Raw genomic sequence first — 27166 nt, 5'->3', positions numbered from 1 at the left:
ACAGCAGATTTTTGTCCCACTTTAGTATGCGTCTTCCGGTTGTCAGCAGTCCGTTTGTTTCGGTGTTCTTGACCTACCAAGATGGCTGGTGTTCTTGACCTACCAAGATGGCTGGTGTTCGATCCCTGGGTGCACTCTCCAGAATTACAGCAAAGAGATACAACGTCCTCTCAGGTAAAATTGTGTTGAAATGTGTGGAATTAATTCCAAAGTCAACTGTCTTTCAACGGTTTAGCCATGTTTTGGAAACCCGACGCGTCTCTACTGGAGATGCAGCTAACTTGGCTGGCTAGCTAGCTACCACTGGTATACTTCTGACAGCTAGTTAACGTTAGCTAATTAATTTAGTGTGCCAGCAACAAAACGTTACTATACACCTCTAGGTTTAGATACCTATTTGTTATTAATTTAGATGAAGCTAACACGTTCAATTGAGTAAACTTTCACCGCCTGAGCAAATTACTTTCCTAGATAGCTTCGTCACATGAATGAAGTTCACTAGCTAACGTTAGCTGGCTAATGTTAGCCTAGTTGGCTAGCTAACTATGATCACTCACTCATCGTCAAGTCAAACTTTTCCTCCAATTTTGTTGTCTAAACACATCTACACTTTACAATAAACGCTTCCATTTGCCATTCATTGTTTAACAAAATATCAACGTGTCCCTGACTGATGGAGTGGTAGCTAGGGAATCTAGGTGAGAGGTCAGTGTCTTGAGGTCAAACCATAGAGCAGGCAGGCAATCATCATCATCTACACTGAAAAAAAATATATATATATGTGTGTGTATATATATGGTATTTATAATATTAAAGCAACATGTATAGTGTTGGTCCCATGTTTCATGAGCTGAAAAAAAAAAAAGAATTCTAATTGGCTGGGGCTGGCTCTCCAGTGGGTGGGCCTGGCTGCCAAGAGGGTGGACCTATGCCCTCCAAGGAAGAAATTACAAATAAATTGTAGACAGCAAATTGACCACAAGCCCAAACAGATATAATATTATGACTAAAATGTAACAATTTAAAATGTCCCTCCCACCATGAGTCTGTCATCAACACTAAATGGGAGTTCTCACCCCCAGGCTGAGAATAAATAAAGTTTTGCCTTATTTGACTTCCCATACAGAGACACATGTATCACCTAAGATAGATAGCTGTATGTTTTCTTGTTATCTTTTGTAACTAGCTGAATTAAATGTAACCCTTTTCTTGTTTTATATTTTTAGATATCTCATGTCGTACCTTTTCAGTTGCACCTGCTATGTCAGGTAAGTTGAAAGACTGGTTAGTGGGATATTAACTAATTTGATTAGCCTAATAAAAGTATGGAGTTTGTTAATTTGATATATTTTTATGAGATATTCTCTCTATTTGCACAGCCCGAACCCATGTCAACTATGAAGTCAAAGAGGATGTGGCAGTTATTCGGATGAATGACCCAACTTCCAAAGTAATTTACATAAAGATGATTGCATCTTCCTTTACATTGTTCAATTCATGCATGAGACTGAAATCTGAATCTGTCTTTTGTGTCTGCAGGTCAACACTCTGTCGGTCCAAATGCAGAATGAGATGATAGAAGTATTTAATGAGGTGTTGGCCAACGATGCAGTCCAGAGTGCTGTCCTCATCTCCTCCAAGCCTGGTTGCTTCATTGCAGGAGCTGACATCAAGTCAGTCACACCTTTCACATTATATTATAGAAAATATTAGCTTTGGTGACACCTAGGCCTACATGCTGTGTACTCAAAATGCTGAACTCATTCTTGTTTGATGTTCTGATACCTAGGCCTACACAATATTGAAAATGTTGCATTTTAGTCTAGCATAAAGTATTTCAGCACTATGCAAGGTTCTTTGGTACTAGGTTCTAAGTGTTGTGATTAGGGTTGCTAAGGAAGGGTATATTACTTGAAACTGTCAGTTTTCCAGGTAACTAAGAATTTTGGTTAGCATACCTTTTTATTTTCATCAGATTACATCTATTGGCCTTTTTGAATACTTCAGATTATCACAGGTGTCTGTAATTAAGAACACCTTCCTAATAGTAAGTTGCATGTACACCCCACCTTCCCCCCCCCCCTCCCCTCAGAACAGCCTCAATTTGTCAGGGCATGGACTCAACAAGATGTCAAGCATTCCACAGGGATGCTGGCCCATGTTGACTCCAATGCTTCCCACAGTTGTCAAGTTGTCTGGCTGTCCTTTGGGTGGTGGACCATTCTTGATACACATGGGAAACTGTTGAGTGTGAAAAACTCAGCAGCGTTGCAGTTCTTGACACAAACTGGTGAGCCTGGCACCTACTACCATACCCCGTTCAAAGGCACTTAAATATTTTTTATTGTCCATTCACCCTCTGAATGGCACACATACACAATCCATGTCTCAAGGCTTGTAAATCCTTTAAACAGTTTCCTCCCCTTCATCTACACTGATTTGAAGGGGATTTAACAAGTGACATCAATAAGGGATCATAGCTTTCACCTCACTTCCCAATCTGTTCTTAATATTTTGTACTGTAATATAGTATGTATATATTAGTACCAGTCAAAGGTTTGGACACCTACTCATTCTAGGGTTTTTCCTTTTAGTTTTACTATTTTCTACGTTGTAGAGTAATAGTGAATACATCAAAACTCTGAAATAACACATGGAATCATGTACTAACCAAAAAATGTATATATTTTATATTTGAGTTTCTTCAAAGTAGCTACCCTTTGCCTTGATGACAGCTTTGCACACGCTTGGCATTCTCTCAACCGGCTTCATGAGGTAGTCAGCTGGAATGCATTTCAATTAACAGGTGTGCCTTGTTAAAAGTTAATTTGTGTAATTTATTTTTCTTCCTAATGCATTTGAGCCAATCTGTTGCGTTGTGACAAGGTAGGGGTGGTGTACATAAGATAGCCCTATTTGGAAAAAGACCAAGTCCATATTATGGCAAGAACAGCTCAAATAAGCAAAGAGAAACGACAGTCCATCATTACTTTAAGACATGAAGGTCAGTCAATCCGGTAAATTTCAATACATTTCTTCAAGTGCAGTTGCAAAAACCATCGAGCTATGATGAAACTGGCTCCCATGAGGACCGCCACAGGAAAGGAGTTACCTCTCCTGCACAGGATAAGTTAGTGACCAGCTTCAGAAATTGCAGCCCAAATAAATGCTTTTACAGAGTAACAGATGCATCTCAACATCAACTGTTCAGAGTAGACTGCGTGGGTCAGGCATTCATAGTCAAATTGCTGCAAAGAAACCTACTGAAGGACACCAATAATAAGAAGAGACTTGCTTGGGCCAAGAAACACGCGCAATGGACATTAGACCGGTGGAAATCTGTCCTTTGGTCTGTTGAGTCCAAATTTGAGATATTTGGTTCGAACCGCTGTATCTTTGTGAGACGCAGAGTAGGTGAATGGATGATCTCCGCATATGACCTCCGCCAGCAGCATACCACCCTGCATACCACTGCTTGCTTGCTTCTGAAGCTAAGCAGGGTTGGTCCTGGTCAGTCGCTGGATGGGAGACCAGATGCTGCTGGAAGTGGTGTTGGAGGGCCAGTAGGAGGCACTCTTTCTTCTGGTCTAAAAAATATCCCAATGCCCTAGGGCAGTGATTGGGGACACCGCCCAGTGTAGGGTGCCGTCTTTCGGATGGGACTTTAAACGGGTGTCCTGACTCTCTGAGGTCATTAAAGATCCCATGGCACTTATCGTAAGAGTAGGGGTGTTAACCCCGGTGTCCTGGCTAAATTCCCAATTTGGCCCTCAAACCATCACGGTCACGTAATAATCCCCAGTTTACAATTGGCTCATTCATCCCCCTCCTCTCCCCTGTAACTATTCCTCAGGTCGTTGCTGTAAATGAGAACGTGTTCCCAGTCAACTTACTTGGAAAAATAACTGATAAATAAAATAAATGGTTCCACTGTGAATCATGGAGTAGGAGGTCTGATGGTGTGGGGGTGCTTTGCTGGTGACATGAATTCTAAATAAATCACACACTTAACCAGCATGACTACCACAGCATTCTGTAGCAAAGCGCCATCCCATCTGGTTTGCCCTATCAATTGTTTTTCAACAGGACAATGACCCAAAAAACACCTCCAGGCTGTGTAAGGGCTATTTGACCAAGAAGGTGAGTGATGGAGTGTTGCGTCAGATGTGGGAACTCCTTCAAGACTGTTGGAAAAGCATTCCAGGTGAAGCTGGTTGAGAGAATGCTAAGAGTGTGCAAAGCTGTCATCAAAGAAAAGGGTGGCTACTTTGAAGAATCTAAAATATATTTAATTTGTTTAACACTTTTTTTTTGTTATTGGTTACTACATGACTCCATATGTTATTTCATAGTTTTGATGTCATTACTATTTTTCTACAATGTAGAGAATAGTAAAAAATAAAGAAAATCCTTGAATGAGTAGGTGTGTCCTAACTTTTGACTGGTACTGTACACTGTTCAAAAAAATAAAGGGAACACTAAAATAACACATCCTAGATCTGAATGAATGAAATATTCTTATGAAATACTTTTTTCTTTACACAGTTGAATGTGCTGACAACAAAATCACACAAATTATCAATGGAAATCAAATTTATCAACCCATGGAGGTCTGGAATTGGAGTCACACTCAAAATTAAAGTGGAAAACCACACTACAGGCTGATCCAACTTTGATGTAATGTCCTTAAAACAAGTCAAAATGAGGCTCAGTAGTGTGTGTGGCCTCCACATGCCTCCCTACAAAGCCTGGGCATGCTCCTGATGAGGTGGCGGATGGTCTCCTGAGGTATCTCCTCCCAGACCTGGACTAAAGCGTCTGCCAACTCCTGGACAGTCTGTTGGTGGATGGAGCGAGACATGTCCCAGATGTGCTCAATTGGATTCAGGTCTGGGGAACGGGCGGGCCAGTCCATAGCATCAATGCCTTCCTCTTGCAGGAACTGCTGACACACTCCAGCCACATGAGGTCTTGCATTAGGAGGAACCCAGGGCCAACCGCACCGCCATATGGTCTCACAAGGGGTCTGAGGATCTCATCTTGGTACCTAATTGCAGTCAGGCTACCTCTGGCGAGCACATGGAGGGCTGTGCGGCCCCCCAAAGAAATGCCACCCCACACCATGACTGACCCACCGCCAAACCGGTCATGCTGGAGGATGTTGCAGGCAGCAGAAAGTTCTCCACGGCGTCTCCAGACTCTATCACGTCTGTCACGTGCTCAGTGTGAACCTGCTTTCATCTGTGAAGAGCACAGGGCGCCAGTGGCGAATTTGCCAATCTTGGTGTTCTCTGGCAAATGCCAAACGTCCTGCACGGTGTTGGGCTGTAAGCACAATCCCCTCCTGTGGACGTCGGGCCCTCATACCACCCTCATGGAGTCTGTTTCTGACCGTTTGAGCAGACACATGCACATTTGTGGCCTGCTGGAGGTAATTTTGCAGGGCTCTGGCAGTGCTCCTCCTGCTCCTCTTTGCACAAAGGCGGAGGAAGCGGTCCTGCTGCTGGGTTGTTGCCCTCCTACGGCCTCCTCCACGTCTCCTGATGTACTGGCCTGTCTCCTGGTAGCGCCTCCATGCTCTGGACACTACGCTGACAGACACAGCAAGCCTTCTTTCCACAGCTCGCATTGATGTCCCATCCTGGATGAGCTGCACTACCTGAGCCACTTGTGTGGGTTGTAGACTCTACCACTAGAGTGAAAGCACCGCCAGCATTCAAAAGTGACCAAAACATCAGCCAGGAAGCATAGGAACTGAGAAGTGGTCTGTGGTTACCGCCTGCAGAACCACTCCTTTATTGGGGGTGTCTTGCTAATTGCCTATAATTTCCACCTGTTGTCTATTCCATTTGCACAACAGCATGTGAAATGTATTGTCAATCAGTGTTGCTTCCTAAGTGGACAGTTTGATTTCACAGAAGTGTGATTGACTTGGAGTTACATTGTGTTGTTTAAGCGTTCCCTTTATTTTTTTGAGCGGTGTATTTGTGTGTGTGTGTGTGTATATGTGTATGTATGTATGTATGTATGTATGTATGTATGTATGTATGTATGTGTATATATATATATATATATATATGAATGATAGATGGCCATGACTCTATGGTGGACTATGTTATACGGCTACTCCTGAGTTACTATTGAGGTGTGGTGTCTTTCTGGCGTCTCTTGACTGCTGTAGCATCACCCAAGTGTGTGCTGCATTATGGCAGTAGTGAAGAGTAGCTAGTTACGAGTCCAGTTGCTAGTACGGAATTCTAACTTAATAATTCTACTACGAAGCCACAGACTGCATGGATGGTGCTGCTTGCCTGCTCCCAGCTCTCCCTTTTGACCACCTCCCTCCGCTGACATCAATCAAGCCATGAACTTTATCAACCTTCAGTCTCTTGACCGTCTATCTACTCATGATTGTTTTTAAATGGCTTGTTTTTTTGTTTGTTTTTTGCTTTACAGCGCTATGAGATTTATTTATGTAATTAATAGCGCTATTACCCAAGTTACTATAGATGACCAAAATTACAGAAGATTCCGTTAACTTAGAAAAGTTAACTGTAGCTTTGCAACCCTAACTCTTATCCCCACACACGCTCTCTCTTCTCTCCTCTGCAGCATGATCCAGGCCTGTAACACCTCAGAAGAGGTCACAAAGCTTTCTCAGGAGGGACAGAAGATGTTTGCGAGGATTGAAAAGTCTCCCAAACCTATTGTTGCAGCCATCAATGGCCCCTGCTTAGGAGGAGGCTTAGAGGTGAACAAAGTGGCTACCATTACACTGTTTTGTTGTAGTAGCAGTGCTTAATTTGGAAATGGGGAGATGACGGAACCAAAAGTGAGTCCAAGAGGGTGGTGACCTGGGGGGCTCTGAGGTACCGGGAACACATGAATGACAGGCTACTTTGACACTGACAATCTGAGATCAATAAAAAAACGACCTTGTCTTGAAGCCATCAATAGTGTAGGCCTAGGTGTATGGCGACACATGTTGTACAATATAAAGAGGAAATTATAGTCCTAAAAAAAACTTTCCAGTTTCAATGACTCATCCAATGATGTGCAGCTCACTCACTGGCGATTGGCTGATGCGCTTGTGCCAAAAGCTTATCTCTCTTTTACTTTGAATGATCAGCATTGTTTTACAATAGGCCTATTTGGAAGTTGATGACTTAGTAGCCTACAGACAGATAAGTCTTCTCTTTTCAGCAGGATCCATTGGTTTTTTAACCTGTCCCCCCCTCGCGATTCTATTTGAAATATTGGCCTGTTTCCCCTACATGATGTTCACTGACAGATTTGCCGCACGTTCACAACTGTAGACATGCCTTGTGACTGAGCTACACACAATCCACAGCTGGACTATTTAATAAATTATTACCTTTTTTCTTTTCTTTTTTTCAATTCTCCGTGGCTAAATTATAGGCCTACTCCTGGTGTAGTATTCTAAATTAATACATTTCTTTCTGAACAGACCGCAGTAATTCTATATCTTTGGTATTTCAATTTATCAGTGGTGCTGCAGCACCCTTCCCACGGCTATGATTCTAATAAGGAAAAAATAAAGTGGAGAGATGAGTTGCAGGCTCATGTCTAATCAGAGCTGGGAGAGAGATCCTAGAAAGACTTGTCTCTCTCACCTTTATTTTATTTGACCTTTATTTAACTAGGCAAGTCAGTTAAGAACAAATTTCTTATTTTCACCTCAGCAAGAGCCACAAGTTGGTCTCTAGGCTACAATGTTGTGCAAACCATAAACCCGGTCCGGCCAACCCAAATCAATTCTTACAATATCGGGCACTTTTTCACATTACGTTTATTTTTACGGGGCATGAGAACTACAGAGAAGTCTTCTTGAATTAACTGTGATTGCTTTTATCTGAATTTTTACATTGCAAACAAACAAAAATAATAATAACCATGCCACGAGAGGTACTGGATCCTGGGAAATGGGTTCTGGACGGAAACCGTCAAACTGAGAGGCGCCAGATCCAGTTCCGGCAGGAAGGAAATTTATTTATCGCCGTGAGCATCAGGAATACAAAATGTACATAGATGGAACAAAGGTCAATAACATACAGACATTAAGTCCTAAGGTACATCATATTATTCCAGTATTACGTATCAAAACAAATTCAATTATTCTCAATTAATAAGACCAATTTGAGTTTAGTTCCTTTTTCCCCAAGTTATGTTATTTTCTAAATGCAATGTTTAATGTGTTGTGTGTTTAGTTTGCCATCGCCTGTCAGTATAGAGTTGCTACTAAGAGCAAAAAGACTGTCCTTGGTACTCCTGAGGTGATGCTTGGTCTTCTACCTGGAGCTGGTGGAACACAGAGACTCCCTAAAATGGTCAGTATCTGGGGAAATACTTTATAAATCCATAAACTGTACCTGAATAGCACAATAACTTTGATCTACAATAGTATTTCAGAGTGATATTAGTGCAATGCAACAGCAAATCATAGTTGCTACAGTACGCACACTGACAACTGCAGAGGGCTTCAGTATTCTTAAGTTGATCAGCTTTGCAGCACTGATTTTTGCCTGTTGTAGCAGTGTTTGATTTTCTTGATTTGTGGTCAGCAGATTAAAAAAATAATGTTTTTTAAAAATAGTTTTAATGGAATGTTGTCATAAATATCAATATGTTGTCTTCAGGTGGGTATTCCCGGTGCCTTTGACATGATGCTGACGGGAAGAAACATCAGGGCAGACAAAGCCAAGAAGATGGGTCTGGTCCACCAGCTAGTGGACCCACTAGGTATAGTAATCTCTCAACTAATTGTAATCAATATTATAGTAAATAAATGTTTATTGATGAAATGTTCATTGAGATTATTTTTTTGTACGGGTCAGGTACTTTCAGGTCCGGTGTCTAAATGCTTCTAATTTATGCCCTTTTGATATTCCAGGACCTGGATTGAAGAGTCCAGAGGAGAGGACCATTGAGTACCTGGAGGAGGTTGCCATACAGTGTGCCAAAGGAATCGTCAACAAGAAGATCTCTCTCACCAAGGAGAAAGGCATGATGCAGAGTAAGTATTAGACCCAAATACAATGTAGATATACATGGCACTTAGTATAGTGCCCAAAAACAAAGACTCATGCCAAGAATGACTTACTATACAGTTGTGGCCAAATATATTGGCACCCTTCTTAAATAATTCTCTATTTATTGTAAAATAAATTGAAATAAAAAATCCACACCTTGTTACTGGATTTTCAACATTGCAGAACCAATGTTTTTGTTAACTTAAAGGTGCAATATGCAGAAATCGCTCTGCCATTTCCTTATTGCTAAAACTCTAATAGTTCGCCTAATTTCAGTATATGACAAAACAAGCAACCAAAGTGTAGAGAATCATTGTACCATCTAAACCGCTCTGAAATATCTTTTCAATAACCACAGATATTGTATTTTCGGCTGTTTTGAAGCTGGTGTACAAAACCAAAAGTAAAGACACAAACTGACTTATGAACAGGAAGCATAGAAATGGCACGCACAGAACAGATCTACTGCTTCTTAGACATGCTTTCAATGAGAATTACAGATCTGTAACTTGCATTTCTATGTTCATTTGGTTGATCCCTTAAAAAGTTACACATTGCAGCGTTAAGTTTATAATTTTAATTTGGAAAATAAAGACAAATGGCAAGGACAAAATGATTGGCACCCCGGAGCTAGTACTTGTTTAATCAGCCTTTGGCCAAGATGACTGCAGACAAACGCTTTTTTATTTTTTTGATTTATTTAATCACGGAGCTGATCTGTATTACCAAAGAGCTCTAATTTTGTTTAATTGGTCAAATTGCTAATAGAAGGGTGGAGCAAACTCAATAATGGATGTGAGAAGCACCTGTCGGGGGTTATCTTTGCCAAAGGCTATAGAAGTGCTAGCTCTGGGATGCCAACAATTTTGTTCATGCCAATTGTTTTTATTTTCTAAATCAAAATTGTAAACTAAAAGCTGCAATATGTGCCGTTTTGGGCAACCGGACCAAATTCACATAGAAATGTGAGTTTTAGATCTGTTTTAAGAAGAGTTGATCTCTTCTATGTGCACTATTTCTATGCTTCATGTTCTTAAGTTAAGTTTTTGAATCTTTTACTTTTGGTTTTGTACACCAGCTTCAAACAGCTGAATATACAATATTTTTGGTAATGGAAAATATATTTCACAGTGGTTTAGGATGGTACAATGATTCTCTACATTATATTTGCTTGTTTTGTCACAAACAAATTATTCTAAATTTAGAAAATGGCGGAGCAATTTCTGCATAGTGCTCCTTTTTAAGTTGACAAAAATACAATTTGTCCTGCAATGTTGGAAATCCAATAAGTTTTTCAATTTCAACTTAATTTAGAAGAAATGGGGAATTTGGCCACACCTCTGTATGTAATCTACATAAAACAAAGGCAGGCTTTTTAAATGTAGGCCTCTCATGGTTGTTGTTTTCCAACCTTGCCATATGTTACCATCAGAATCAGTCTTGTTTTTATGTATGTATACAACCTTGTTTTCTTTTCACTCCTTCCTCTGCAGAAGTCCAAGACTATGTAATGGGCATTGAGTTTGTGCGGCAACAGATCTACAAAACTGTCACAGCCAAAGTCATGAAGATGAGCAAGGGACTGTATCCTGCCCCCTTGAAAATCATTGAGGTAGGAGGAATTTGTAATTTACTTAATCATTCAATAATGATGAGGATGATTTTAGTGAGATAATGATATGAAGTGGCAGCTGTTTTTGAAAGTAGATGCAGAGCTCCAGAATGGGTTCACTCACACCTTGGTTTTCTTAAAAGACACTTAGGACTTCTCATTCCCCTTTCTCCCCCGTCAGAGTGTGAAGGCTGGCTTGGAGCAGGGCCCAGATTCTGGCTATTTGGCGGAAGCACAGGTGAGAGAATATACATTGAATTAGATTGATTATGAATACTGTAAAAATGCATAATGTGCTTATCAATAAGTTGAATGGTTTTGTATGAAACATTTTACAATTATTATTTTGTTACAGAACTTTGGCAAACTGGCAATGACCTCTGAATCAAATGCGCTGATTGGCCTTTACCACGGCCAAGTGGCATGCAAGAAGAACCGCTTTGGAGTCCCTGAGAGACCTGTGAAGTAAGTGATGACCTTTGACCCAAAACTAGTTAAATGGCTATATTTTGGTTTTAATTAGTGAGAAATGCAAATTGTATTACAAATATTAGAATACTGATCAGACACAGCTCTGAGATCTCTGGAGCTCAAAACATTTATGCTGATAGGTCATGCCATTAATCTTTAACCCCTTACACTTGTGGGAATTAGCCTATATGGATAGGGCGAAATAGAAGTTTTCCTTACAGAAGAAATATGGAATGCATAACCATGGTAGCAATGGTTTGGAGATGATTGGAAAATTATTGGTACTAAAATATATATATATTACTACCACCGTTCAAAAGTTTGGGGTCACTTAGAAATGTCAGTGTTTTCCATGAAAACATGCATGAAATGAGTTGCAAAATGAATAGGAAATATAGTCAAGACTATATTTGAAATAATTCTGTCCTTCAAACTTCGCTTTCGTCAAAGAATCCTTCATTTGCCGCAATTACAGACTTGCAGACCTTTGGCATTCTAGTTGTCAATTTGTTGAGGTAATCTGAAGAGATTTCACCCCATGCTTCCTGAAGCACCTCCCAGAAGTTGGATTGGCTTGATGGGCACTTCTTACGTACCATACGGTCAAGCTGCTTCCACAACAGCTCAATAGGGTTGAGATCCAGTGACTGTGCTGGCCACTCTGTCCAGTGTGTCTGTTCTTTTGCCCATCTTAATCTTTTCTTCTTATTGGCCAGTCTGAGATATGACTTTTTCTTTGCAATGCTGCCTAAGAAGGCCAGCATCCTGGAGTCGCCTCTTCAATGTTGATGTTGAGACTGGTGTTTTGCGGGTACTATTTAATGAATCTGCCAGTTGAGGACTTGTGAGGCGTCTGTTTCTCAAACTAGACACTAATGTACTTGTCCTCTTGCTCAGTTGTGCACCGGGGCCTCCCACTCCTCTTTCTATTCTGGTTAGGGCCAGTTTGCGCTGTTCTGTGAAGTGATTAATACACAGTTTTGTACGAGATCTTCAGTTTCTTGGCAATTTCTCGCATGAAATAGCCTTCATTTCTCAGAACAAGAATAGACTGACGAGTTTGAGAAGAACGTTCTTTGTTTCTGGCAATTTTGATCCTGTAATCGAACTCACAAATGCTGATGCTCCAGATACTCAACTAGTCTAAAGATGGCCAGTTTTATTGCTTCTTTAATCAGAACAAGAGTTTCCAGCTGTGCTAACATAATTGCAAAAGGGTTTTATTTTTTTATTTATTTTTTTTATTTTACCCCTTTTTCTCCCCAATTTCGTAGTATCCAATTGTTGTAGTAGCTACTATCTTGTCTCATCGCTACAACTCCCGTACGGGCTCGGGAGAGACGAAGGTTGAAAGTCATGCGTCCTCCGATACACAACCAACCAAGCCGCTGCATCTTTAACACAGCGCACATCCAACCCGGAAGCCAGCACCAATGCGCCGGAGGAAACACCGTGCACCTGGCCACCTTGGCTAGCGTACACTGCGCCCAGCCCGCCACAGGAGTCGCTGGTGCGCGATGAGACAAGGACACCCCTACCGACCAAGCCCTCCCTAACCCGGGCGACGCTAGGCCAATTGTGCGTCGCCCCACGGACCTCCCGGTCGCGGCCGGTTACGACAGAGCCTGGGCGCGAACCCAGGACTCTGATGGCACAGCTGGCGCTGCGTACAGCGCCCTTAACCACTGCGCCACCCGGGAGGCCCTGCAAAAGGGTTTTCTAATGATCAATTAGCCTTTTAAAATGATGAACTTCGATTAGCTAACACAATGTGCCATTAGAACACAGGAGTGATGGTTGCTGATAGTGGGCCACTGTACACCTATGTAGATATTCAATAAAAAATCTGCCATTTCCAGCAACAGAAGTAATTTACAACATTAACCATGTCTACACTATTTCTGATTTAAAATGTGCTTTTCTTTCAAAAACAAGGACATTTCTAAGTGACCCCAAACTTTTGAACGGTAGTGTATACTAAATAAATAAATCTCGTTCAACCAACAGCCTAATGACTGAACAGTCGACTAATTGGGGTCAGCCCTAGTAAAGAGTTAACATGGTAACTGGAAATATAGTAATTTCAAAAATCCTCCTTGGTGGACAATCATTTCAATCTATTGTATTCTAACCATGTGTTTCTTCATCCCTGATCCACCAGGAACCTGGCCATCTTGGGAGCAGGTCTGATGGGTGCAGGCATTGCCCAGGTGACTGTGGACAAGGGCATTCACACTGTCCTGAAAGACACCACCTTGGAGGGCCTGAGCAGGGGCCAGCAGCAGGTCTACAAAGGGTGGGTTTACCAGGGAGCGATAGGTCACTGCGAACTAGCTATCGATTCTACATCGGCTACACAATGTCCTGGTTGTCTGGCATATGTGGTCACAGACAGGACGGTTGCAGTTAAAACTCATAGAAATGGTTTCCTACAGATTTAAGTCTGGTCTTGGACTAAGAAGCATTTTTATTGGAGATTCTCTATTATTATTTTTTGCACAGGACTAGGCTTAATCTGTGTCTGGGGAACCGGCCATAGTTCACCAAAAATACATCATGGTTTCGTTGCTCTGTAAGCAGTCTATGGACAAGGTATGACAGCAATCCATGCTTTGGTATAGTTTCCCTGGCACTGTTTCCACATGCTTATGTTTTAGTAATTGTGGCATATGTTTGCATTTTTCACTTATAATGTAAAAATTATTTGCCCTTGAGCTTCACAATCAATTTGAGATACTTTTGGATGATTTGGACATGTGAAAAATGCTAGTATCCTTCACACGACTTGAATGGGATTTGTGCCACAAATGCTAAATGGTTAGCATGTGGATACAGTGCCAGGGAAACTAAACTAAAGCATGAAATGCTGTCATACCCTGTCCATAGACTGCTTAGAGGGTAAGGAAACCAATGTCTCATTTGGGTGAACTATTACATTTACATGAGCAATTAGCCTTCCTGGGCACATCAACAGATTTTTCACCTAGTGAAAAACTACTGTCCCAAAGCGCTTAAATGGTAGGCTACCTGTCACCCGGTTCCCTATCCCTTTAAAGCGTAGTTGTTGAAGGGACTAAATGAATGTTGTTGAACCTGCCCTAATCACACTTGACAGACTGTTAACATAAAATGTAAATCGAGTAACTGACGCACACGAGATTTGGTTCTAGGTCCCGAGAATAAACCTGCCCTCACTTTCCTCACCAGCCTCAATGACAAAACCAAAAAGAAAACCATCACGTCATTTGAGAGGGACTTCACATTGGCCAGCTTAACTGGCCAGTTGGACTACAGCGGCTTTGAGAAGGCTGACATGGTCATAGAAGCTGTGTTTGAGGACCTCAACATCAAACACAGAGTCATCAAGGAGGTGGAAGCTGTGAGTAGCACTGAATGTTAAAATCAGCGCTGTGTTCATTAGGGCACGGAACAGAAAGCATTTTCTCACAACACAAATAAGCATTTCTTATTGGACAAGATGTTTGTTTTAAATTAACTTTTGTTTGATCTCAGGTGATCCCCCCTCACTGTATATTTGCTACCAACACGTCTGCTCTCCCCATCAAAGATATCGCTGCTGCTAGCATTAGGCCAGAAAAGGTATGTTTACTTAAGAGTTCAATGGGGTTAACATTCCTGTTTAACAAAAGGCTGTCCCTTATGGATCCCGTTGTCTACAATAACCTCTCTACATGTGTTGTGTGGTTGGGGCTGGGTACTGTGAGAACAAAAAACAAGTTGTTGCCGTCTCTGTATAAGTAAGCAAGCTTTGGACGAGTAAGCCTTGTCTGAATCAGTACCGCCAATAGGGACAGGAGCTTGTCTCCTGTTTCTGTATTGTAGGCAAGGTTTTAAATTAACCTTTCATTGGTAGCACATGAAAATTGATTGAGATACTGCCCTAGAAACTAATATGTAACACTGTAAAGACATTTTGTTTATTATAAAAGCTCAAATGTTGATACGAATACCCGTCATCGAAATTACAAAGTCATTTGTGGAGTATTAGGTTTCTAGATTGTTTAAAAGCACGAGTTGGTTCTTTGTATAAATGGATACATGTAAATAAAGTTGTATTGTATTTTCTATCGTGTAGGTGATTGGCATGCACTACTTCTCTCCAGTGGACAAGATGCAGCTGTTGGAGATCATCACTACAGATAAGACCTCTAAAGACACCACTGCCTCTGCTGTAGCTGTAGGCCTGAAGCAGGGCAAAGTTATCATCGTTGTCGGGGTGAGTGAGCTTCTGCTCATTGCTTACTTCCTGTATTCTCCCTAAGCATGTTGATAAGCATAATGATGCTAATACATGGATTTTATATACATACATACAGTGGGGCAAAAAAGTATTTAGTCAGCCACCAATTGTGCAAGTTCTCCCACTTTAAAAGATGAGAGGCCTGTAATTTTCATCGTAGGTACACTTCAACTATGACAGACAAATGAGAAGAAAAAAATTCCAGAAAATCACATTGTAGGATTTTTTTATGAATTTATTTGCAAATTATGGTGGAAAATAAGTATTTGGTCACCTACAAACAAGCAAGATTTCTGGCTCTCGCAGACCTGTAACTTCTTCTTTAAGAGGCTCCTCTGTCCTCCACTCGTTACCTGTATTAATGGCACCTGTTTGAACTTGTTATCATTATAAAAGACACCTGTCCACAACCTCAAACAGTCACACTCCAAACTCCACTATGGCCAAGACCAAAGAGCTGTCAAAGGACACCAGAAACAAAATTGTAGACCTGCACCAGGATGGGAAGACTGAATCTGCAATAGGTAAGCAGCTTGGTTTGAAGAAATCAACTGTGGGAGCAATTATTAGGAAATGGAAGACATACAAGACCACTGATAATCTCCCTCGATCTGGGGCTCCACGCAAGATCTCACCCAGTGGGGTCAGAATGATCACAAGAACGGTGAGCAAAAATCCCAGAACCACACGGGGGGACCTAGTGAATGAACTGCAGAGAGCTGGGACCAAAGTAACAAAGCCTACCATCAGTAACACACTACGCCGCCAGGGACTCAAATCCTGCCGTGCCAGACGTGTCCCCCTGCTTAAGCCAGTACATGTCCAGGCCCGTCTGAAGTTTGCTAGAGAGCATTTGGATGATCCAGAAGAAGATTGGGAGAATGTCATATGGTCAGATGAAACCAAAATATAACTTTTTGGTAAATACTCAACTTTTTGTGTTTGGAGGACAAAGAATACTGAGTTGCATCCAGAGAACACCATACCTACTGTGAAGCATGGGGGTGGAAACATCATGCTTTGGGGCTGTTTTTCTGCAAAGGGACCAGGACGACTGATCCGTGTAAAGGAAAGAATGAATGGGGCCATGTATCATGAGATTTTGATTGAAAACCTCCTTCCATCAGCAAGGACATTGAAGATTAAACGTGGCTGGGTCTTTCAGCATGACAATGATCCCAAACACACCGCCCGGGCAACGAAGGAGTGGCTTCGTAAGAAGCATTTCAAGGTCCTGGAGTGGCCTAGCCAGTCTCCAGATCTCAACCCCATTTGAAAATCTTTGGAGGGAGTTGAAAGTCCGTGTTGCCCAGCAACAGCCTCAAAACATCACTGCTCTAGAGGAGATCTGCATGGAGGAATGGGCCAAAATACCAGCAACAGTGTGTGAAAACCTTGTGAAGACTTACAGAAAACATTTGATCTCTGTCATTGCCAACAAAGGGTATATAACAAAGTATTGAGAAACTTTTGTTATTGACCAAATACTTATTTTCCACCATAATTTGCAAATAATTCATTAAAAATCCTACAATGTGATTTTCTGGATTTTTTTTCTTCTCATTTTGTCTGTCATAGTTGAAGTGTACCTATGATGAAAATTACAGGCCTCTCATCTTTTTAAGTGAAAAACGTGCACAATTGGTGGCTGACTAAATACTTTTTTGCCCCACTGTATACATATGTGTGTGCTTTTCATGGGCCCATAATCATTTGTGTTGTTGTTTGCAGGATGGACCTGGGTTCTACACCACCAGGTGTCTTGCTCCTATGTTAGCTGAGGCAGTGAGACTACTACAGGTTAGTGTTATTACACACACACACATACTGGACATGTCCGAATGCCCATACTAGCGTACAACATACTTCATCTGCATACTATGTATTCATCGTCGCATACTATTTAGCATGTACCGTTTAGTAGAAAGTATGCAGTATGCGACGGCCAAAACGCAGTAAGTGGGGCGGGGCCGAGTGCAGGTCAATTTTTCCAAATTGAACAGACCTGCATCGCATTACCCAGCCTGATAACAGCTAATTTGCAATTTGATTAATTTCTCTAAACTCTGAATAGAATAGCAATGGTTATACACCTTCTCAGGCTGGTTATAGACAGACTATCACATTCGCCCTATAATTAAATGGTTAGCCTAGCTTACAAACCTAGATAAATCCATATGTTGAAATCAAAAGGCCTGATTAACATGACATCAATAACGTATCCACATACCGAGTCCCCGGTACCGACACATTCAGAAATCAAAACACCATGCACCTGGCGACCTGGTTAGCGTGCACTGCGCCCGGCCCGCCACAGGAGTCGCTAGTGCGCAATGAGACAAGGATATCCCTACTGGCCAAACCCTCCCTTACTCGGATGACGCTAGGCCAATTGTGCGTCGCCCCCGGTCGTGGCCAGCTGTGACAGAGCCTGGGCTCGAACCCAGAGTCTATGGTGGCACAGCACCACAGCACCACTGCCCCACCCGGGAGGCCACTACTATTTATATTTTTGACTACTTTTACTTCACTACATTCCTAAAGAAAATAATGTATTTTTTACTCCTCACATTTTCTCCTGACACCCAAAAGTACTTGTTACATTTTGAATGTTTAGCCGGACAGGAAAATTGACTAATTCACGCACGTATCGAGAACATCCCTGTTCATCCCTACTGCCTCTGCTGATCTGGCAGACTCATTAAACACAAATGCTTTGTTTGTAAATTATGTCTGAGTGTGTTGAACTATGCCCCTGGCTATCTGTAAATACATAATAAAAATAATAATAATAATAAATAATAAGAAATGTTTAATGATTTTTACCTTTTAATACTTAAGTATATTTCAAACCAAATTCCTCAAGTAGTATTTTGCTGGGTTACTTTCACTTGACTAAGTTTCTTTGAAGGTGTCTTTTTACTTTTACTCAAGTATGAAAATTGGGTCCTTTTTCCACCACTGTTTGAACACCACCAAAGAAGCTTCTCTATTTGGCATCTTCCCAATTTAAGTAGCCTAGTTTGGTTGTTTAGCTACTTGAAGATAATTAGGCCCTATCACTCGAAGCCCACCTCTTCCAATGCATTGTAGAAGTGTGCATTGAATTTATTATTTTATTTATTCACACACTATAAAACGTTCAATTTTTGCATACTGAGAATTTGTAAAGCGCGATTGCGTTGTTTCACGTTATTGGTTAATTTCGGTATTACATCCCCATATCAGGTGATCATGTTGTCAAAGTCCAAATGAATATGACATCAGGACATTTAAAGTATACTTCATTATCACAATGTGAAAACACAATTTTTTTCCCTCATATTCAAACAGCCTATTATTTAAGATGCAAGTATGGGTATTCGGAAACGGACACTGTTGTCATATACAATGTTGAATTGGAGGGGGTATTTCATGCGTCCCAATAATAACAATAAAAAAAGATACACCTGTATGTTGGGCTGTGTGTGTTCTCAGGAGGGAGTTGACCCCAAGAAGCTAGATGCCCTGACCACAGGCTTTGGGTTCCCAGTGGGCGCTGCTACACTGGCTGACGAGGTGGGCATTGACGTGGCTGCCCATGTAGCTGAGGACCTGGGCAAAGCATTCGGATCGAGGTTCGGAGGTGGAAACGTTGAGGTGCTGAAGACTATGGTGGAGAAAGGATTCAAGGGTAAATTATCTTGTTTGTAGGACGTCGAGACGAAGACTCATTTCTTAATCAATATTTCCTCGACTCTTTGCATCCTCTCACCTTGCCTCTTTCTCAAGATGCGTTGGGGAGGGACTTTGAATATTGTTGTCCATTGAGGTTTGAGGAGGCAAGGAGAGCGAGGATGTGTGGAATTGAAGAAAAATGTAGAGTGGCAAATGATATAATGGGAAATGCATGGTCATCATCATTGGTATATCTCATACCCAATTAATTTAATCAACAGGCCGCAAATCAGGGAAGGGCTGCTACGTCTATACGCCAGGACTCAAAAGCAAAGACGTCAACCCCGATATTGAAGACGTCTTGGAGAAATATAAACTGACACCAAATCCTTTAGTGTGAGTAGTAACCACTGGGGAAATGTCTCCTCTAAAGCAAGTTATATATTTTTTTACCTTTTGCATTTGCTAGCTGTTACCAACGGAGCCATATAGGATCATACACACCACCACTTAACCCTGTCTGTATCTTCTCTCTCCAGGTCTTCAGACTCTGATGTCCAGTACCGTCTGGTCTCTCGGTTCGTCAACGAAGCAGTTATGTGTCTGCAGGAGGGGATCCTGAACGGCCCTGTGGAGGGAGACATAGGAGCTGTGTTTGGTCTGGGATTCCCCCCTTGCCTTGGAGGTGGGTGTTCACTCCATACCAGGGGTATTCATATGTTATGAGCCTGGCGGTCCAGACAGAGTACTGCTGGTTTTCTGTTCTATATAATTAATTCTGATAATTAACTGCCCCCAAATTAGTGTCCCAGGTCTAAATCAGTCCCTGACTAAAAGGACAAGAATGAAAATCAGCAGTGGAACTGAACTCGAGGTCTAGATTTGAATATTCCTGCTTTATACTATGCTATATACCACAGTGAGTGTGTACATGTTTAGTATGTGTATCTAATCCCTGTTGGAATTGAACACATTATCTAGCACCATGCTTTTACCAGCTGAGCCACACACACACAGGGTGATCACATGACATGAGCATCAACCAGTTTAGTGTTGTATGTGGTGTTGAACTCTTTTCAGGTTTAACAGTAGGCAGATAGCCTTTTGTTGTGCTACAATTAGGAGTGTTATTGTACCTTCTCTTTGACCTTCCCTGTTTAGTTATTTTCCGGTTTGTGGAGCCGTACTTGACTAAACTAATTTCACTGTCCAATTTGAGTATTTCAGACTGAGCTATCAGATATGCCTATATTATTATAAAATGCTTTCATCATGGGATGACGCTTTTAAAAGGAATCCTACTAACCACCTTCTCTTTAAACCTTCTCTGTTCAGGTCCTTTCCGGTTTGTGGATACCTTTGGTGCCAACAAGCTAGTAGAGAAGATGAAGAGGTATGAGGAGGTTTACGGTAACCACTTTACCCCCTGTCAGCTACTGCTGGATCACGCCAAGGACTCCAGCAAGAGATTCCACAAGTGACTTTCCTCATCACCATTTATCACTACCACCTAATAGCAGGCTGCCATTAGAATGGGCCTAGGCCGTATATTTGTCTGTTAAAGAAATACGCCCTGAGTTTAAAGAGATGGTTCGGCAATGAAACCCTTTATCTCCTTCCCCAGAGTCAGATTAACTCGTGAAAACCATATGCAAACTATTTTCGAGCAAAGACTGAATGTAAGCTAACGCTAGTTAGCATTGGCTCGCATTTCTACCTCTAACTTCCCTCATTTTGGACGCAAAAACGTACAAATTATATCCTCGGATTTTGGGGACATTGATAGAGGGCTTCATTGCCAAAATTCTGAACTATCCCTTTAAGTTCAAGTTTGGGTTGCAGAAGAGAAATCATGAAAGTGGCCTGTTTTTTTACAAATCACTAAACAAAATAAATGTTTTCTAGTTGTAGTCAGAGATTTCAGAATTCATGACTAACAGGAATCTATTTGTTATGGTTTGGTTGTTTTTTTGTATTTTCTGAACATTTGACGGTTTCCTTTTGGATAATATTCTACTGTAATATCCATCTGAGGCAGGAGTAGACCCAAGGGGAATCTTAATCTTCTCACAATGCAAATGAAATTCATGGCTACATCCCAAATGGCACCATATTCCCAATGTAGTGCACAACTTTTGATCAGAGCCCTATGGGGCCCTGGTGCCATTTCAGCCTTCATAAGTGACTGGTCTTGTCCTACACTTCTTGGCTTGTTCATGTTTTATTGATTGTCATCTACTAATGAGGTAAACATTTTTATATGTATTTTTTTTATATACATTTATCAAGGTCTTTATTCCATGGTTTGGGCAGTGATTGTATGAATATTTAGAGTCAGTAAATTAATAAATAATCATGCTGAAGTCAAATGTGTAGGCCTATGTATATTCTTTGTTTTTCAATGAATGAAAATCAGATTGGGCTAAATGGGTCATTTGTTTACTAGGCCTATTTTGATCACATGTATTAAAGAATTGCATTAGGCTACACTTAGTTACAAGATTTTGATTTAAGGCGGCAATCGGCAGTAGAAACAACGTGTCCTTCCCACCCCTGTTTCGGGTAAAAAGTAGAGGGCTGAGGCTGGAGAAATGTAACCACTTTCCAATTCATAGGCAGAGCTATGATGCAAGGGCTGGCCATCCATTAAATGATTGTTTTAACCATAGTTTGAGGTTATATCATGTTTAACATTTACTTGGCTTACAGACATTGGAGTAAAACAAGCTTATGTTTTGGGTTCAGATGTTAGAACATTTGAACTAAGCTCATGAGGAATTTAAATTATATTCTTGAAGAATCAATGGGTACATTTCAATTTAAGTCCAAAAAATGTATGTAGCAACTGCTGATTGCCCCTTTAATCCAATTCGTTGTGTGAGTCACATGCCTTGTTCCTATTGTCTGCAGCAGAGCTAAGGGTGTGTACCGGGGGACTGGGGACGTATACAGGGTTGGGCAGGGCTGGCCGACGGCGGTATTTTCCAGCCGTGGTGGCGCAGCATCCTTTGTACCATGAAGCCTTGGTGCGGTGCATGCCGTTTGAGAATGGTGGAGGCAGTTATCATTGTCAGGATCAAGGAGGATATTCCTCAGATTTGGAGATAAAACACGTAGGCTACGCAGGGTATGTCCGTGTTATTAGGTGTGTCCGATTACAGAATGTTAACATTTTCTGAGAATGACATGAATTGGTGTACCTGAGTATTGCTCAGCGGAGCTGCGGTGCGAGACGTGTAATCTCCTTGATGCGCGATTAGCGACGTATACGGTGGAAGTGTTGCGGATAAATCAATTTTACGGTCAAGGATCGAAGGAATAAATATGTCGAGACAGTGCGAGGCTGTGAAGGTGGTCGTGCGATGCCGCCCATTCAACAGGAGAGAGGAGACGATGGACAACGATAACATATTGGAGGTGAATACAAAACTGGGGCAGATCACATTGAGGAACCCAAGGGCGTCACCTGAAGAACCCATGAAATCGTTCACCTTTGATGCAGTCTACGACTCTGAGTCGAAACAGAGCGATATTTATGACGACACAGTTAGACCCCTTGTAGACTCCGTGTTGCAAGGATTCAACGGGACCATATTAGCTTATGGGCAAACTGGGACAGGTAAAACCTTCACCATGCTAGGTATGCCCACAGACAATGAGAGAGGGATCATCCCAAATTCATTTAACCACATTTTTACACAGATCTCCAGGTCTCAGAATCAGCAATATTTAGTGAGGGCATCCTATCTAGAGATCTATCGGGAGGAGGTCAGGGATCTGTTATGTAAGGACAACAACAAGAAACTAGACCTCAAAGAAAACCCAGATTCGGGTGTCTATGTCAAAGACCTGTCTTCGGTTGTTAGCAAGAATGTCACGGAGATCGAACATGTCATGAACATAGGAGACCAGTCCAGGTCTGTGGGGTTCACCAATATGAATGAACGCAGCTCGCGGTCCCATGCCATTTTCATGATCACGGTGGAGTGCAGTGAGAAAGGTGCAGATGGAGAGGACCACATACGGGTTGGGAAGCTGAACATGGTTGACCTGGCTGGCAGCGAACGTCAGAGAAAGACAGGTGCTAATGGGGAACGCCTGAAAGAGGCCACTAAAATCAACCTGTCCCTCTCAGCACTGGGTAATGTCATCTCCGCTCTGGTGGATGGGAAGAGCACACACATCCCTTACAGGGACTCTAAACTTACCCGCCTGCTCCAGGATTCACTAGGTGGCAATGCAAAGACGGTCATGGTAGCCACTCTGGGACCAGCGTCCAAGAACTATGAAGAGTCCCTAACGACCCTGAGGTACGCTGACAGGGCTAAAAATATAAAGAACAAACCCAAGATCAATGAGGATCCAAAGGATGCTCTGCTGAGAGAGTTTCAGGAGGAGATCACCCGCCTTAAGGCCCAACTGGAGGAGCGAGGGATGCTGGCAAAGGAAAGGAGGAGGAGAAGGAATAGCAGAAGACTGACTAAAAGTATGATTGTGGAGGATGTAGCCCGCAGAGAAAAGGATGCGGAACTGTGGAAGGCTCTGGAAGCAGAATGGGAGTGGAATGCAAAATACTATATAAAAGAAGAACAGGAAAGCAGGAGGAAGAAAGAGGAGGAAAGAAGTATAGCGATAAGTAGATTCAAATCCATGGATAACTCTGTAGAGGGCCGTTCCCAAAAAGTTGTTACATCCACGATACCGATACATAGATTTAGCTCTGTGGAGGATAACCCCAAAAAGCTTCTTCCCACCAGCGCCCATAGCAGCCCAGGGGCCAGAGAGAAATGGAAGCCATTTGGTGAGAAGGAGCAGATGGAAAATGAAAGGATGATGGACCACATGCAGAAGGAACAGGAATCCATGGAAAAGATTATTGAGAAATATAAGGTGACAATAAATATATTATTATTTACTCTGTTTCTGTATATGAGACAATAGTGCATTTTGGTATGTTTAATATGAGCAATGATTCATTGGTCATGATACAGAGCATCAGTCTTTCCAATAATCAATTATCCATATTGCCACATGTCTTTCCCTCCAGGCAATGGAGAGCAAAATATTGGCTGGGGGAAAGAACATTATTGACCACACTAATGAGCAACAGAAGATGCTGGAATTGAAGAGGCAAGAGATTGCAGAGCAGGTGAGAGATCGTCTACAAACCCATAGGCTATGATAGATTGGGGGAGTCGTGGTGAAGGCACAAAACAACTAGACTATCCCTCTAGTATATCGGAAATATTGCTGTATGTAATGACCATGTTGCAAGTGGTTATTCTATATAATATTATATTTCTCAATGTGCATCCAGGTTTATGCATTGTTTTTTTTCTATGCGTTCACATATCTTCGATTTTGGTCAGCATCATGGAGAATGGCTCTATATATATATATATATATATATATTTATTTATTTTTATTTTTTTATTTTTTTTATTTCATATTATTTGAGTGTAGGCTAGGCCTAGCTGTATTGGGTTTGCATGAATGAACCATGACTCTACAAAGGAATTTCCTTTGGAATAAAAGTCATTTTTATTTGTATTTAGATAAGACGGGAGAGAGAGATCCAGCAGCAGGTGATGGCTCAGGATGAGGAGACAGGAGAGCTGAGAGAGACCTTCTCCTCCCTGCAGCAGGAGGTGGATCTCAAGACCAAGAAGCTGAAAAGGGTAAAACGGATGACTAACCAATCCTTCCATATACATAAAGCCCATCTACTGTAGGATCATTATTATGACCTCATGTTTAATTTGAACTGATTTGAGACACAATTCTATTTCCTAATTCCAGGTATTTTGATAAGGATGTTAATATTTAATGGCGTTATTTCGTTCTTCCTATTGTGTTTCCTCTCTCGTTGATCCAGTTGTATGCCAAGCTGCAGTTGGTGAAGGCTGAGATTGGGGACGTCATTGATGAGCATGTAGTAACCAGACAGGAGCTTGAGCAGACACAGAATGAACTCACCAGAGAACTCAAGTTCAAGTGAGTATTAATAACCTGTAATCATGCAAGTACGCATGCAACACACACACACACTACACCAATTTGGCTCACTTTATACAATATTTTTTATGTTTTACCTGCAGGTATCTCTTAATTGAAAATTTCATCCCTCCTGAAGAAAAGAACAAGATTATGAACAGGCTTCACTTTGACAGTGAGGAGGACCAGTGGAGGTTTAGGTCCTCTGTTACTTCAGAAAGGTCAGTGAGTTCACCCAGTCTACACTAGTCCATACTACACTCTTAGAAAAAAAGGAACCTACAAAAGGTTCTTTGGCTGTCCCCATTGGAGAGCCCTTTGAAGAATCCTTTCTGGTTCCAGGTAGAACCATTTTGGTTCCAGGTAGAACCCTTTAGAGTTACATGTACACAGAGGGTTCTACATGGAACCCAAAAGAGTTCTACCTGGAAAAGTATTAAAAAATTGACTACTTTGTCACAATATGATATTATCTATACTTTTCTTTTAACTCCTTAAATAACTCCTAAACTAGTCTTTCCTCCCATACACATCTTATTGCAGTAAATCGGCTTATCAGGTGACACGAAGGCCCACTTCTGTGGTGGGATACAAGAGACCTATCAGCCAATATGCACAGATGGCTGTCACAACAGGAGCTCAATCTAGATACCGGGTGGGTTGGTGCTAGGTTTTGTATCTATGGAAATATATATATTTGAGATTGAAATTTAGTGTAGTGTAATTTTGCTAAATGTATTACATGTGCTAGATGGAAAATGTTTAATCAGTTGTATTTGACAGTATATGATTAAAAAAATAAACTTTGCTCATACTTGAGGTCCATTGACATACTGTACTGATTAATGTCCAGAACACAATTTCCACCCATTTTATTGAATCATCAATTGCAGATGCTTTCCATCATCACCCTCCATTACATTAAACTTCCTCTCTCTTTCTCTCTCATTCCTTATTCCTATAGGCTGAGAATGTAATGCTCCTGGAGCTAGATATGAGCCCACCCACCATGTACAACCTCAACCTTAATGGAGCACACCTGGAGCAGGCCTTTGGAGGTCCCGGTAGCCCCAGGAGAGACCTGCTAGTCAACGTCCCCTTCAGGGACAGGACCACTGCATCAGGAAGGGTCCGGAAGTCACGATCCTGGTGAGTTACAGTGCCTGTAGTAACCTGTTGAGTTTAACCTGCAGAGGAGGACTCTATTAGAGTTGCTACAGAATTGGCTGATTAACTATTATCTGATTAGTCTTTCTGACTTTACTAATAATTGGCAGCATTTAGAGCCATGAATTTCATAATTTTCTATGCATTCGTTTTTGCTGTATACCCTTTTCTTCGTTCCCAGGTACCAGGCACCTCGCTCATCCTCTTCATGCATCTCATCCTCTTCATCATCCAGCTCTATAACACAAGGACCCCAGACCCAGTGCTCTCCTCACCCTCAGAGACCCTCCTCAGCCATCTATACTCCGTTGGAAGGTGCCATTCCAGGGAGCCCCTGATTATAGAACATTCCAATGTATATCATATATGCTTATTTGCTGTGTTACATTATGCAATCAACAATTTCAAAGTGTGTTATTTCACCAAATACAATTTGTCTGTAACCAAAAGATTTGCATAAGACTTTGTGGAAAATATTGTAAAGCTGAGCTTTTCATTATTTTATCTTTTTTTAAATATTATTATAGCTTATGCAGATGATGACTGAAGTAATGTTTAGCTTTAGATGTATTGAAACATCAGAATAAATGGTACAAACTGTTATAAATACATGTATGAGCCTACATTTTTGGGGGAAAATATAAAATACCTGTCTTTCAAGTCAAATGAACTGCCACTGACCAATAATAGGGAGAGGAGAAAAAAAGCACCAGCCTAAAGGTTTGCACGAATTTGACTAATTTTAAAGGATTTACTCGGTAGGCTAATATTTTATTCTAGCCTAAAACACCACCATCTCCCAAAAATAGTCACATGTTCTGACAGTAATAACGGTCATGGCATTATTTTTTATAGCTATGTCATTTGTTTTATAGCGAAGTAAAACAAATGTTTTTAAATACGCGTTTTCCAGTGACAGCTGTCATTTGTACAGTAAGATGACGTCTCTCTCTG

General features: G+C 41.4%; 2 protein-coding genes across 2 annotated transcripts; both read left to right on the top strand.

The window, feature by feature from the left end:
* Window positions 1–21719, top strand: LOC139374992 (hydroxyacyl-CoA dehydrogenase trifunctional multienzyme complex subunit alpha b). The gene is made up of 20 exons (XM_071116315.1): window positions 1–174; window positions 1227–1268; window positions 1380–1450; window positions 1540–1673; window positions 6613–6751; window positions 8229–8348; window positions 8658–8760; window positions 8912–9034; window positions 10544–10662; window positions 10844–10900; window positions 11018–11127; window positions 13295–13429; window positions 14341–14512; window positions 14647–14733; window positions 15230–15370; window positions 17126–17194; window positions 18872–19067; window positions 19333–19447; window positions 19591–19736; window positions 20387–21719. The coding sequence occupies exons 1-20, from the start codon at window positions 108–110 to the stop codon at window positions 20530–20532; spliced, it is 2292 nt and encodes a 763-aa protein (XP_070972416.1). The 5' UTR covers window positions 1–107; the 3' UTR covers window positions 20533–21719.
* Window positions 21720–22061: 342 nt separating this feature from the next.
* On the top strand, window positions 22062–26819 carry LOC139374991 (kinesin-like protein KIF3B). Its single transcript, XM_071116313.1, has 8 exons — window positions 22062–23941; window positions 24099–24200; window positions 24607–24729; window positions 24927–25045; window positions 25150–25266; window positions 25589–25700; window positions 26010–26194; window positions 26394–26819. Exons 1-8 carry the CDS (start codon window positions 22376–22378, stop codon window positions 26548–26550), a joined length of 2481 nt encoding a protein of 826 aa, XP_070972414.1. The 5' UTR covers window positions 22062–22375; the 3' UTR covers window positions 26551–26819.
* Window positions 26820–27166: the final 347 nt, after the last annotated feature.

This window comes from Oncorhynchus clarkii, chromosome 19 (genome assembly GCF_045791955.1).
Source record: "Oncorhynchus clarkii lewisi isolate Uvic-CL-2024 chromosome 19, UVic_Ocla_1.0, whole genome shotgun sequence".
Taxonomy (NCBI): Eukaryota; Metazoa; Chordata; class Actinopteri; order Salmoniformes; family Salmonidae; genus Oncorhynchus; species Oncorhynchus clarkii.
Note: the sequence above shows the minus strand (reverse complement) of the source record. Positions and strands in the feature narration are given on the sequence as shown.